This window comes from Zonotrichia albicollis, chromosome 5 (genome assembly GCF_047830755.1).
Source record: "Zonotrichia albicollis isolate bZonAlb1 chromosome 5, bZonAlb1.hap1, whole genome shotgun sequence".
In the NCBI taxonomy this organism is placed as follows: domain Eukaryota; kingdom Metazoa; phylum Chordata; class Aves; order Passeriformes; family Passerellidae; genus Zonotrichia; species Zonotrichia albicollis.
The window spans coordinates 34,089,671-34,102,793 of NC_133823.1; the positions used below are offsets into that span (position 1 = coordinate 34,089,671).

Sequence of the window (13,123 nt, forward strand, 5' to 3'; positions counted from 1 at the left end):
GAGCCCGCCGCCGCCGCCCCGACTCCTGCCCGGGCAGCTCTGATGTCCGCTGTTGTTGCTGGAAGTGACGTCCGCGGGGAGGGACGCGCGGCGAGCGGAAGTGCCCGTCGGCTTCGGCGGCGGCAGATTCGGTCTGCGCCCGCCGCACAGCCGGGGAACGGCGGAGCTCCGCCGCGCAGCCAGGGAGCGGCCGCGGGGCCTGGAGCGCTGCCAGAGAGCGGCCGCGGGGCTCCCGCCGCGCGGGTGAGCGTCAGCATCGGTCTCGGGGCGCGTCTGTCCCCGCCGCGGGCCTCTCCCTCTCCTTGGAGACGGCGAGTTCTGGGGAGGGCCCGGTCTCCGCTCTTGTAGGGGCGATGACAGGCGGGTGGAGAGCCGGTCCCAGTGTGGCGAGTTTGCCGCAGCGCGCTGGTTCCGGGACCGCGGCCCGCCTTGCCGTGTCCTGTCTGGGACACAGTGTTTTTTCCGCTGTTTTTCCGCTGGTGCCCAGGGCAACCAGCCGGGGACGCGCGGTGCCGTGTGCCGCTCGCTGGTGTGCGAGTGGCCTCTGCGCCGAGGGTGTCGCAGCTGGCACGGCGGCGAAGTCCCGTGTTTGTCGGTGATATGTCTGCAGCTCTGCGTAACGGTGTGATTTACCCCAGCTCCCCTCCCTGTGCTACAGGAGAGTCTAGATTCAGTTGGAAGAAATCAACAGCCTAGTTGTCAGGCATTTCAGAGACAGCGTTTACAGTGTTATCATACTTGGTAACTTGCATGGGGTAGTTTTTTTAGTTTTTGTTTGTTTTGGTCTTTTTGTTTAGTTTTTACATTGATCCTTTGAATATCTATCCTACACATTTTTGACAGTTGTTCTTTGAGCCACTTCCTCAAAGCTTTATATTATGGTAACTTGAAACTTTGTTATACTCGATTTCATTCTTGATAGCCGGCGCTCTGTAAATTCTACAGATTTCCACAGACAAAAGCTATGTATCTCATTTTACAGGGTTTACCTTCCCAAGATTTGCTGCTGACTTGACTGTTACTTTTATGAGCTCTTAGGCTATTTTGTAGTGACAGTAGTTACCAGTTTTTACATCCAGAGATCTGGTGTGAAAAGAAAGGATTTTTGATGCTTTTGGGAAACAGCCTATATATGATTAGACAAAATCCTGTCAGAGTGTCTTCTGTGAGTATTTGCATTGCAGATTAGAGCTTCGGTTTTATGTCATATTCTTTGAGATTTGTCTTAATAGCTATTTAAATTTGCAAAACCGTAGAATGGATCACGTTGTAACATAATGCAGGAAGAATAAGCTGCCTCAATTTCCAAATAATTGGTTAAATTATTCCCATTTGACTTTGAAAAGTAAGTATTGTGTACTTCTGTTTAGTGCAACTAATAACCCAAAACCTAATGATTAAATTAAAGAAACCTGATGATTAAGTAGGAAGAAAGTCCTTTTAACAAGGGCAGAAGACATGGGAAGAGCTTACTCTTGAAGATTGCTGATCAAACACCACAGAAGCACAAGAAGAAAAACATCCACAACAAACCCAGCCCACAGTAAATGTAACTGTTTCTTGAGACCATTGCTTCATTTATAGGCTGTGTGACTGTGCCTCTTCACTGCTTGCATTGGTAGGCTTCAAAATACTTGTTTTGTAGCAAGACAAGAAATTTAGTGAAAATAGTGGCAGGTAATTATCTCCTAGGTTCTAGCAGAAAGTTGAATTTAGGTGATTATTTGCATTTTGTAATTTTTGTGTACATAATTTTTTTTAACAGATGCACTTTTTAATGTTTATTTAATAACCTGAAAGAAGAATAACATTTGGAATAATGGCAACAGGAGACCTAAATGGAAGTTTAAGAAAAATAGAACAAGGACTTCGCTTGTTAAATTATCCAAGAGATGTGGATTATACAGTGTAAGTGGCAGTGTGAAAACTTATCATTTATTACATGATGGCAGCAAGATGTGTAAACAAGATATGCATAAGGATTAGCATTGCACCCAGTGATAAGCAGAACATAACTGGGAACTTGGGGTGTGGTCTGTGTGAACTGGGATATAAAAGTACACAGTTTTGCTCTTCTGAGCAATCCTTAGAACAATCCTGGGCTGTATTACTGTCGTGCTCCTCTTCTGCTGTTCTTGTCTTTGTTTTGGTTAATGTCGCCTTTCGGATTTCTTCAGAAGCGCTTCCAAAACTTCCTTCAGGAAAGCGCTTCCAAAACTTCCTTCAGGAAATTTCATCCTGTAAAGATTAGAAACAAAAAAGTGGTCTGAATGTTGAGCTGGAAATGCTGGTGGGCTTTAGACTTGACAATGTTTAAATTATATGTAGATCACAAGAACATTTTTTTGAGCATTTTACATGGCCAAATGAGAGATGCCCAGGCAATGAAACCTTAGAATGAAAGATATTTAGATAGAACCTGCTATGTATTTATTGTTTTCAAGTTAAATGTTGGAATTCATGTAATGAAAAACTTTTTTTACCTTCTGCTGTGTAAAATACTTTTGTCTCTTTATAGGTTAGTAAAAGGGGATCCAGCTGCGTTTTTACCTATCATCAGCTATTGTTTTACATCTTTTTCAACTTGCATAGCAGAGCTTTTGGTAAAGTGTGATGTGGAACTGACAGCCAAGAGCGACTTGCGTTTTATTGAAGCTGTTTATAAGGTATCCCTTCATGTTCTCTGCTAAAGAAACTTCACAGAAATTAAACAGTTACTATGAGCTTTACTAGAAAGTGAAAGTTTTTGGAAATGAACAGGAATTTTAGTTCCTATTAGGATTTAAGATGGGTATTAAGTCACTGTGTGCAAGTTTTTAGATTTTAATGAAAATAAGAATGGGTGGTGGTAGCCAAATCTCAGTTTTGAGACATTTGCAGAAACAGTAATATTGTTAGATGTTAGTTTTGAAGAACACAGAAATTTTTATTGGACAAAAAGATTTATAGAAGTGAGCTTGGCAAAAATCTTAACCACCAAAAAAATCACAAGGAACTCAAAAAATTGTAAGCACAGTTTAGAAATACAGTTATTTTGAAATACTATGCCATTTTAATACATAAAGTTGAATATTAACCTTTTATAAACCAGAATAAAATTCTTAACTGATTGAAAATAACTTTGAACTATCCTTAAAATGTATAAAAGCATGTTTTTATGAAAGGTGGATTGATGAATTAAGAAAAAGTGACTTATTCAGACGAGGTTTCCATCTGAGAGGAAAGGCTTCTTTAGGAGCCTTATGTAGCCTTCTGATGTATTTGCTGAGATTAATATAACATTTTATTGTGAATTCACTTTAAAAGCTCTTAGTTTTATTTTTTTTAGTATTAATTGTATAGTCTGTTATTTCTTGAATCTTAAGACTGTGAGTTGAAGTTTACAAGAGTGGTGTGAATGAAAGAGGAGATATGTTGAAGGCCTAGTTAAAAGGAACAGCTGTGTATTTATTGATTTATATAAAAATAATCAAATGAGTAAAGGCTTAACTGCTGAAGTGCAGAATGAAAGACAAGATTGTAGTAAAATAAGAATATGGGCATACCATTTCTATGGTAAATTGTGAGGTGATTTTGAAAGTGAAGTAAACTCTTATTTTGTTGCAGCTTCTTCGGGATCAATTTCAGTATAAACCAATTTTAACAAAAGAGCAGTTTCTTCAAGTTGGCTTTGCAGAAAGAAAAATGCAAATTGTTTGTGACATTATCAACTGTGTGGTGAAGAAACATAAGGAGCTGAGTAACTCTAGTAAGGTACTGATCAAATGGTTGCCTTTTTTGTAAGTTTCTTTTGATGTGTTTGATGCTGCAGATAAACTGGTCTTCAGCTTATCTTTGAAGATGCAGCATTGCTCATGGACCAAATAATGGAAAGTTAGTGTGAAGTTTCATTGTAAGATGCTTGAATGCTTTCATTCAAGACATGAAGCTGGCAATACTTTGTAGTATAAAAAAATTGGAATGAAGATAAATCTAATTGTTATTTTTACAGAAAGTGGTATATTTTCTTTTACACTTCTTGATACAGTGAACATGTGAATTAATAAACTTCTCAGATAAATTTAAAGGCAAAACAAAATCTTTTCATGTTGAATTTCTGTAACAATTCAAAAATAATGCTTCTGTTTGTTTCTCAAATCTGATTATTTTCATCAACGATACTTGTAATGGCATTATTTTTTATCAGTGTGTGTGGTGTATCGGTCTCTGCTTTAATGAAAGGAATTTCCAATCTTTATATTTCACAGGATTTTGTTTCCTTTGAGTTTTTAACAAGTCTTTAGGACTTCTGCATGCTTAATTTCTCAGTTTTGAAGACATAACTACTTTTTTTTTGTATTTGTTTTACTTTTAACTCAGGTGCAAGTTGTCTTTTCTATTTATAACCATCTATTGATGCAACCTAGCATAGGTATGAATGAATATAAAAGTATGGCATTTACTTCTGGATCTGTGTTCTCTATAACTTTGAGCCTTATTTAATTTTTTTTTAGACATTATTGTACTACAGAGGTTTAAATGTGTTTGTGTGTGTGCAGCATGAAATACTCCTGTCAGTCAGAGATGGTGTTAGAAAGTGGGGTGTGGAATCCTGAAAATTTTCTCTTTTTATTTTCTTCTGTTCACTTTGGAGGTTAAATCCCAAACGAAAAAAAAAATCAGACCTCTTAAATCTGAAGTATGGTCAAATTGTGGTAAAGGTCTTGCTGATCCAAGTCGCAGTGCTCTGAATCCCAAACAGGTATGAAAATAATTTTTATGTTTTATCTCCTTTGTAGTAAGTTAGGCTCTTGCTGAAATTGTTTGCTTTTGTTTTGATTTTAATGCTTAATCAAACCAGTTTTGATGTGGGCTGGTGTTTGTTTGTTTGTTTTTCTCCAGAGTGTGGTTGGCTGAAATAATAGCTGAAATACAGAGGGTGTTGTCTCTCTTACCTAGTAGTTGATCTCAAAGTCTTGCTGGTAATGACCTAGTGCTGTTGTTTGTACTATATTTGAATTATATCAAGTGTAAGGGAGAGCAATGGGAAAAGATACAATGGCACAAAGAAGCTGTATGGTGTTCGAAGAGTGAAGTGTGCTTGGCCTAGCATGTGTTTAAAACACAGCTTTCAAAACACTGTTTGGTGTTTTATCTGAATCTGTTCAGGAAGTTTTCATAATGTAGCATTCCTTTTGGCTTTGGTTTTACAAAGGTAAGATGATTATGCATTAAGTAAAAATGTCTATACGTTATTCCACTCTTGACATGTGAAGGAGGCAGCTTTCCTGATATTATCTGCTAAAAGGGTACAAAATAAAATTTTAAAAAACTTCTGGGACTATGATTGTATGTTAATAGCTGGTTGTTTCTGCTTATAAGGAAAATACTGCTTTTATCAAGGAAAACTTTGTGAATAAAGTATTTGGAATGGCTTCTCTGTCTCTTCTAGTTGTTTAATAGTGGCACTGAATGGGAGAGATAAGAATTCCCTAGAAGAGAGTTTCAGCTTAACTAAAACATTGAGGAATCTCTACATGTTAAGATGATGCACAGAACTAGTAATTGTGCATTCTTAATCATTAAGTGTTTCATTTTGTGATATCATAAGATTTAATCTACCTGAAGAAATTGCAAAATTTCTCTTTGTTTCCTCTAAGGGAAGCCTTCAAAGGAAATGAATGCATATCTCATAGGCTATTTTGCTGACAGTTGTAAAAAAAAAAAGAAGAATTCTGATCTTCCTAGTTAAACCTTTTTTGTTCTTAATGTTTTAGCCATGGTTTTGATGTTGAAACTGTCTATACATATGGATTTTGCTGTAGGTAATAACATATTTTCCAGTCCACACTTAGAAATCTAACCACCTTTAAATTAAAGGAGGACATTAATGTCTTCATTACTGTTTATGGAAAGGAAACAAGGTACACAGTATATATGGCAAAGTGCATGCATATTTGTTTTACAGTTCCTTCAAGTCTGTATGATTTTTTAAAAAGTAAACTGCCTGCTCTTGCTTTCTGTATTTTGTAGCCAGTTGGGATAAGATAGTTAGATTTAAATAAGTATTGAAATAATAGGTCTTATGTGTCACTACTTGGCTAATGAATTGAAATATTATTGTTATAAGTAACACCAGCAGTTAATTGTGTTTGTTTGTTTATTTTTTAGCATACTCAAAAGAAGCCTCTAGTTGAACGACACTCAGGAAATGAAGTTAGTGGTGATCTTTGTCCACTACCCCTTCCAGCACAGGGAGGGACTGAGGAAGAATTGTGCCCAGATTATGATATTGTGGAAGTTAACTGTGAACAAGTAAGGACTTCTCTTTTAAGATGTCTTTCTATTACAGGATTTGTCTAAAGGTATAAAGGTTTTTACATTATAGCTATACTTCAGGAGCATGCAGCGGATACTTAATAAATGTATTGAAAAAGTTGGAAAAAGGAAAAGTCAGTTAAATTGTACTGTCTCTTTCAAGACATAGTTCTGTCAACAGCTTCTTTTAGAAGCTGTGTTCCCTGAGTAGGCATATTTTGGTAATTCTGGAAGAAAAATAATTTTCTAATGTGGCAGGATGTGGTTACTGAACTTGAAGATTGCACTGAATTTGTTTCATCAAGTGATGAATTGTTTCTGTTTTGAAATTAGAGGATATGTTCTTATCGGTATTTTCAGGTCATAGAAGAAAATTCACAAATTGAGTTTTTAAAGAGTCAGCTTGCAGATTTCCAAGAAAAGCTTCATAAGCTAGATTGGATGGAAGATAAGCTACAAGTTTTAGAAGAGAAACTGCAAGGAAAGGTGATCGTAGATGAGAAGGACTGGAATAACTTACTGAATCGAGTTTTGCTTCTTGAAACAGAACTGTTGTTACAATCCAGAAAGGTGTGTTAATTTCTCTCTTAATTCTATAACAAAAATTGCCCAAACATAATCTTGTTGGTCTGTTTCTGCCCTCCCTGCCTTCTGATGTGTTTTTGTCACTGGTTTTAAAAGTACAATCTGAATGCAAGTGTTGTTTACGAAGTTGATGGGTATTTTTTTCTTAACTGTTAAATTCTATTCTCTGAGACTTTATGAAGCAAAGCTCGCCATCTGTTCTCATTAGTAATGATTCAGTGTCATTTTATTTACTACTAAAGTTATAGAAGAAAGTTTTTGAACATGGAGTCTTCATTCTCTACAACAGATAGTGACAAAAATGGATGGCATGCACAGTGGAAAACACAGGGTTAATCAAAAAGTTATTTCTTATTTTAGTCCTATGTGTAATTTATGGGTCCTTGAAATTTCTAGTCTAATCACTGGGATTTTTTCTCCTATTCTCACTCTCTTACCCCACTTCCTATTTTTTGTCCGTGATGTTCATTGCATTTTTGAATGTGTGAAAGCACTGCAGTTGTGATGTGGCTACATTTGGCATAGCAAATAAAGCCTCTTGTTGCATTAAGACTGGGTTATTTTTCATGCTGTTGAAAGGTCCTTGTGTGCACAATATGTACTGTGATATATGTACACTGGACACATGTAAATATTTTGAGTTGCAGTGAACCATAGCATCACTTTGAAATTAATCATGTGATCCAAAAATTTTCCCTAATGTATCTCGTGTATCCTTCAGACACTGTTAGATGCTTTCCAGAAGTTGAAAATCCTTGTGGAAAATAGTTGATTGGTGTTGCATTTTTCTTTGCAGCTGTAAAACTGTTGAATTTATTCACATCCAGGAGCTCTGTGCATTTTGCTGACCCCACTAATTTGAAAATGTTGCTAGTACTTGTATACCAGACATGTTTTACTGTATGCCTTGCAAGTGTGGTGGTTATGCAAAGTCTTGAAGTAGACAGGTGTTCAAACTGATCATTAGGTTATTTCTAAAAGCTGTAGCTCAGTTAGTAAGGATAGATATTCTCAATCACTTTAAAAAAAAATTAGGTCCTTAGTAGTGATTTTACCATCTGAAATCAGAGTCTTATGGATCAGTAGACATGTGTCCAACTAATAACACCAATGATAATGGTTTTTTTTTTTTTCTGGCAGCCACAGACAGTTTTTCTCCTGTTTCAAATGTATTCTTTTCAAGAAATTACTGTAGCACATGGGAAAGCTCATGTTTCAGACTGGACTTGTTGTTTTGTTTTTGGAAATTTGGTTTATTACTGCTTCACTAACATGTTTATTGCAGTTGTTCATATGATTGGAATAGTTCTTGGAAAATACTCTCAAAAATATCACTGAGAAGTTTCCAGTGATAATTATATTTAGGTACTGCATGTTACTGAAAGAATTCACCTGCAGAAACAAGTTCAGTTATAGTTTCTGTATGGCATTCTATATACAAATATATAAGACTATATGTATGTATACATAGTCATCAAAGCAACTATTTTGCAATAGACATTTGAAAACTGCTAAGAAATAATCGTTTGGGCCACAGAATTGCTGCTTTTTTGTTTAATAAAATTGCATCCATGTTGTGCTTCACACATACAGAAACAATTCAGAATTACTCCTCTCTTACTCTTACACTTTACAGGGAATTTTTGGCATCTAGCCAACATAGCAGGAACACTCTAAGATCTGTCTTTTGCTGTTGCCAAAGTAGCAGCAGCTGTGCATTTAAGTTCTGGGAAAGTCTGAAAGCTACCAAATCCATTTCAATGAAAGGAATTGAACAGATGTAGTGTCTGCAGATCTTATTTTTGTGTTTTTTAAGAGATGGACATTATTACAGTTTTTCCCAGCATTTTCCCATACAATACCTACTATTTCTCCTTCATTAATTTTTTTAGGTGTAGTATTCAGCTGTTAGCTGATGCAGTTACTCCAGTATATAAAGTGACATATTTTAAAGGCTGAGGTATCAAATCATAATGATTACTCATTGGTAAAAAAAAAATCTAGATGTTGTTTGAATGTTTTATTTTCTTACTTTGAAATTAGAAAGTTGAACACAAAAATACTATTGTTTCCTTGCTTATGAACAGCCTTTTAAAGTTACATCAAGTTAAGCTGAGAATGTTTCTTGAAAGAGCCCTCTCTCATTTAGGAGCCTGAGAAACCAGCTTAAAATAGCCTTCTGGGTTCTAAGCATTTAGGTGCAATGAATTTCAGTTAGTCTATAGACTATTTTTTTAGGACCGAGGACTCTATATTTGAGTATCAACAGGCAGTAGAAGAAGGCACACTTACTTTAAGCTAATGGCAACCAATGTTGAGATGAAATCATTAGTACAGGCCAGGACCATTCCGAGTGTTCGTTCTACTCATAAGTAAGTTTTATGCACTATATTTTGACCTGGTTTTGACCTCATCGTGAACAGCAATATTGATGTTTTAAAAAATACCTGTTAAGTAGACTAGTTTTTTAATGAAGTGCATTTATGGACATGTTGAATTTTTTAGTCCTGTAAGATATTTGTGCAGTGCCAACATGGTGTAGCAAGCAAATACACACATACCTGATACTTAAATATAGTTTTGTTCAGTCAGAAGATGATTTAAACAGGGTGTATGGCTAAAATACAGTAAACTTGTATTTCAGAGAGACTTTCTTAAAGACTTCAGCAATATAAATCAAAAAAGAACTTCTAGTATCATTCCAGTTTCCCTTGGTGAGTATTAATGACTTTCCTTTTAATTAATGTAAATATGCTAAACCTTTCTTGCTGACCTTGACTAAAATAGTTAAGTAGGTAACTGCAATTTAGTGACCTCTGAATTTAAACCCATCCTGCAAATAAGAAGTTAACCTCCTCATCATTTCATGTTTCTAACTTATTCTTAATATGATTTAGTTGCTATAGCATGGTAAGTAATAGTTTAAAATAGCTACTAAAAATATCAAAGATGCAAATTAAGGTTCTGTTACTAAAGCTGTGAATAACAATACTGTCATTTGGACTTTAAAGCAGTTATCATCATGTTCCAAAAATGCGCTGTTCTCAAGCACAAATGGAGTTATTTTTGCTGCCACCAATATCTTTTAGGTTGCTGTTTTCTTCTTTAATGGAGCTTAGACAAATAATGATTCATAATCTTTGTTGGTTTTCAACTCACTACTAAATGTTTTCTATATTTCTATGCTCTGAAGCAGTTAACAGCTGTCCAACTGGCGTTTTTGATAAACTTCCTTTTTTTGAAGAGAAAGTCAAAATCTTTTTCTTCCGTTTCCAACTTTCCGTTTAATTTTGATAACCTACAAGAAGTAAACAAAGCAGATTTGAGTGGGAAAGAAGTTAAAAGCACTGCTCAGGCCATGAGTAATTCATCTGTCTTCCTCAATGGTAGCTCTTTGGCCTTTAGCTCTATTAGCTCCCTCTGTTCTCTTCCTTGATTTGGCCTGTTTCCCTTGTGGCAGCTGTTATTCCTGCCACCAGTGGTAAGGAGGATATTCTATTTTCCATTCTCACATATTAGGCTTTTTTGTCCAGTGTTGGGCTTTTGAATGGTAATTAAAAAGGAGTCTCAGTAATCCAGTTTCCATGGAAATTAGGAAGGCAGTTCTTGGTTACATCAAGGCTTGTTTTTATCGTGGAGTCTCAGAAACAGGACCTTCATTTTACAGGACTCAGAAAGCTTGCAACATATTAACTTCCTGTGATAAGTTTAGTGGTGTGTTACTGACACTTGAGGACTTTGTAGTAAGTAAACAGGCAGATGGTTTTTTGAAAGAGAATTTTCAGACTCCCCAAATTCTGAATTTGTTGTTTCTGCTTTTCTAAAATTCAGGAAATTTTAGGCATGAAAGTTATTAGGACAGTCTTAACTGCTTTATCTGAGAGTATAGTACTTGGGATCCTTTCCAGCTCTTTTTGGTTGTTGTACTCTTAAGAAATCACAGCTGTACCAAATAAAAAATTTTTAATTTTAGGTATTTAAAAACAGTTTATTATGAATTTTAGATACAAAGTAGTGTAGCTACATTTGTTCCAAAGGTATGATGTGTAGATGGTGACTTTACTAAAAATGGATATGGGAACATGTGTTTTTTCAAGACACTAAATTCTCTTCCCTGACAATAGTAATCTAAAATTACAAACAATATCACAGCTTCCAAATGAAAAAAAAAAAGAAAAAAGAGACAAAAATTCTGCTACTTATAAGTCAGGTTACTTTGCACAAATTAAAGACATGTTTGAGCAGGCAGTTTACAATAAAAATAATGTAAATTATATGAAATTACTATTAAAGGTTTGGCAATGTAATCAGATATTCATAAGCTTTGATTTTATTCTAATCAGGAGAAAATAATCTTCCTAGTAATCTTTAGAATTTGCTTTTAGTGTATTATATATATTATACATAGTGTCATATTGCACTTGTTTAAAAAAAATGAGAAACCTATTTTGGACTCCCATAGTAGCTTTTTCCTTCCCCTCTTTATACAATGCATTCTCTTCTGTTATTGCCTACTGTAAATCACATTATTTGATAGCTGACCTTGCAAAAGAGAGCAAGAAGGCAAAGGTGACATAAAACTGAGTATTTCTCTGTAGATACAGAGAGGAATGAGGAGATGCCAGGGAGTCATCTTCAGTCGTCTGGATGCGGTTCACTGTTATCCACAGACCAGTCTCCCAAAGACATGACCATTAATTCTCATGATCTGACAGACATTTCAAAGGTAAGTAAAGCTAGTGAATGCTCAGTTGATTTCCTTTGAGGTCAAGAGAACTAGTAAGCATTGGTTTTAGTTGTATATACTGATAGAAAAACAAGGAAACTGTGCAAAACTACCACTAGTTCTGTCTCATAAAAATACTTTTCATATGTAAGCACTGCTTAAAGTCACATTTTCTCTGAATCTAAATTGAAAGTCCATCTGAAGAATGTAAGCTTTGAAGAGTTCACTAACTATGTTGCTTTTAAATTGTAGGAGACAATAAGACAAAGAATGGAAAAGATAAGTAAAATGTAAGTAATAGGAATGGGCAGCAGGAATTTATTTCCCGGGAGGGAGTTGTACTGGACTAAGGCGCACAGAGAATGTACATATGTGTTCCAAACCTCAAAGGTCTGTACATCACGTGTGGCATTTCCTTATGGCTCTACTGGATAATAAATCCACTTACAGTTTTGTATTTGTGGGATGAGTCACTGGTTTGCTTTCTAAAAAGCAATAGAAAGCACTCTTAATAGTATTAACTGGAGAATAAAGAGTGTTTAGAATTTGGTTGATAAGAAATAGGAATATTATTTATTTCCTGATTTAAATTCTCTGGTACTCGCAATTTTTCTTCCTGAAAAGTACCTATTATCTTAACTGGTTTTTATTATTTAAGGAAATGTAAAACTAATTTCAGCCTAAGCATTATAATAACTGTATTAAGATGTATTTGATAATTATTCTGAGATCTAGAATAAAATTTTTTGGTATATTTTTATTATACTTGAAGAGAAATGTGTTGTTTTATCATGTTTCTCTAGCAAGAGATTTCTATAAGTGTGTGGCCTATAAAAAACTCTAGCCTTTTCTGTAATTTTAATTTTATTGCGTGGATTACTTCTGTTTTGTGTACTTGAGGTTTATTGATAAATGGTTGGCGTTTAAGACAAATGAATTGTTGGGGAAAAGGACGCGATGAGAGAAAATGTATGGGGTCATGCTGCTTATTAGTACTTTGGATAATTGGGAAGTTAAAAGCAAGTCAGTTATTTTTGTACCCTATTTTATTAAGTGTATGTAAATAAAATTTATTTTCAGAATGGAAGAAACCTTCAAATTGTTCAAAACACCAAGCCCACCTCTGGGAATACCTGCAAGCACAAGTCTTCAGACCTTGTCTCTGCAGCCTTGCGGATACCAGAAATAATCTGTATGTTTGTACAGCGTTAAAGTTTTAATATATCAAATTTGTAATGATCACTAGTGCTTTTATTGCTTTGAATAAATATTTTACTCATGCATCTGTGTATTGATTTCCCTCCCCACGACCACAATTTTTGATTTTAAAGACTATTCAAATAGCTTCTTCCCCCCTCCTTGCACTTTTGTAAATTGAAGTCATTACAGCAGTGTATTCTTGTGTTGACATTTGTTAGCAGTGTGCTAAGTAATATGTTTTTTAAAGTGTGTGGGCTTGAGGACTGTGGTTTACATCCTGTTGGAAACATTCCAGCTGGAACTTGCATATTACAC

The 13,123-nt window shown here is 35.5% G+C and overlaps 1 protein-coding gene across 3 annotated transcripts; it reads left to right on the plus strand.

The window, feature by feature from the left end:
- The first annotated feature begins 86 nt into the window (after positions 1–86).
- On the plus strand, positions 87–12,889 carry CEP44 (centrosomal protein 44). 3 transcript variants are annotated; one of them, XM_005483811.4, is made up of 11 exons: positions 87–243; positions 1,766–1,908; positions 2,519–2,666; positions 3,607–3,753; positions 4,634–4,741; positions 6,151–6,294; positions 6,658–6,867; positions 9,527–9,596; positions 11,481–11,608; positions 11,861–11,898; positions 12,689–12,889. In XM_005483811.4, the coding sequence occupies exons 2-11, from the start codon at positions 1,820–1,822 to the stop codon at positions 12,795–12,797; spliced, it is 1,191 nt and encodes a 396-aa protein (XP_005483868.2). In that variant the 5' UTR covers positions 87–243; positions 1,766–1,819; the 3' UTR covers positions 12,798–12,889. The 3 variants fall into 3 exon arrangements, with proteins under 3 accessions (XP_005483868.2, XP_074397399.1, XP_074397400.1); XM_074541298.1 differs by lacking the exon at positions 87–243 and adding an exon at positions 326–741; XM_074541299.1 differs by lacking the exon at positions 87–243 and adding an exon at positions 863–881.
- The last annotated feature ends 234 nt before the right edge of the window (positions 12,890–13,123 follow it).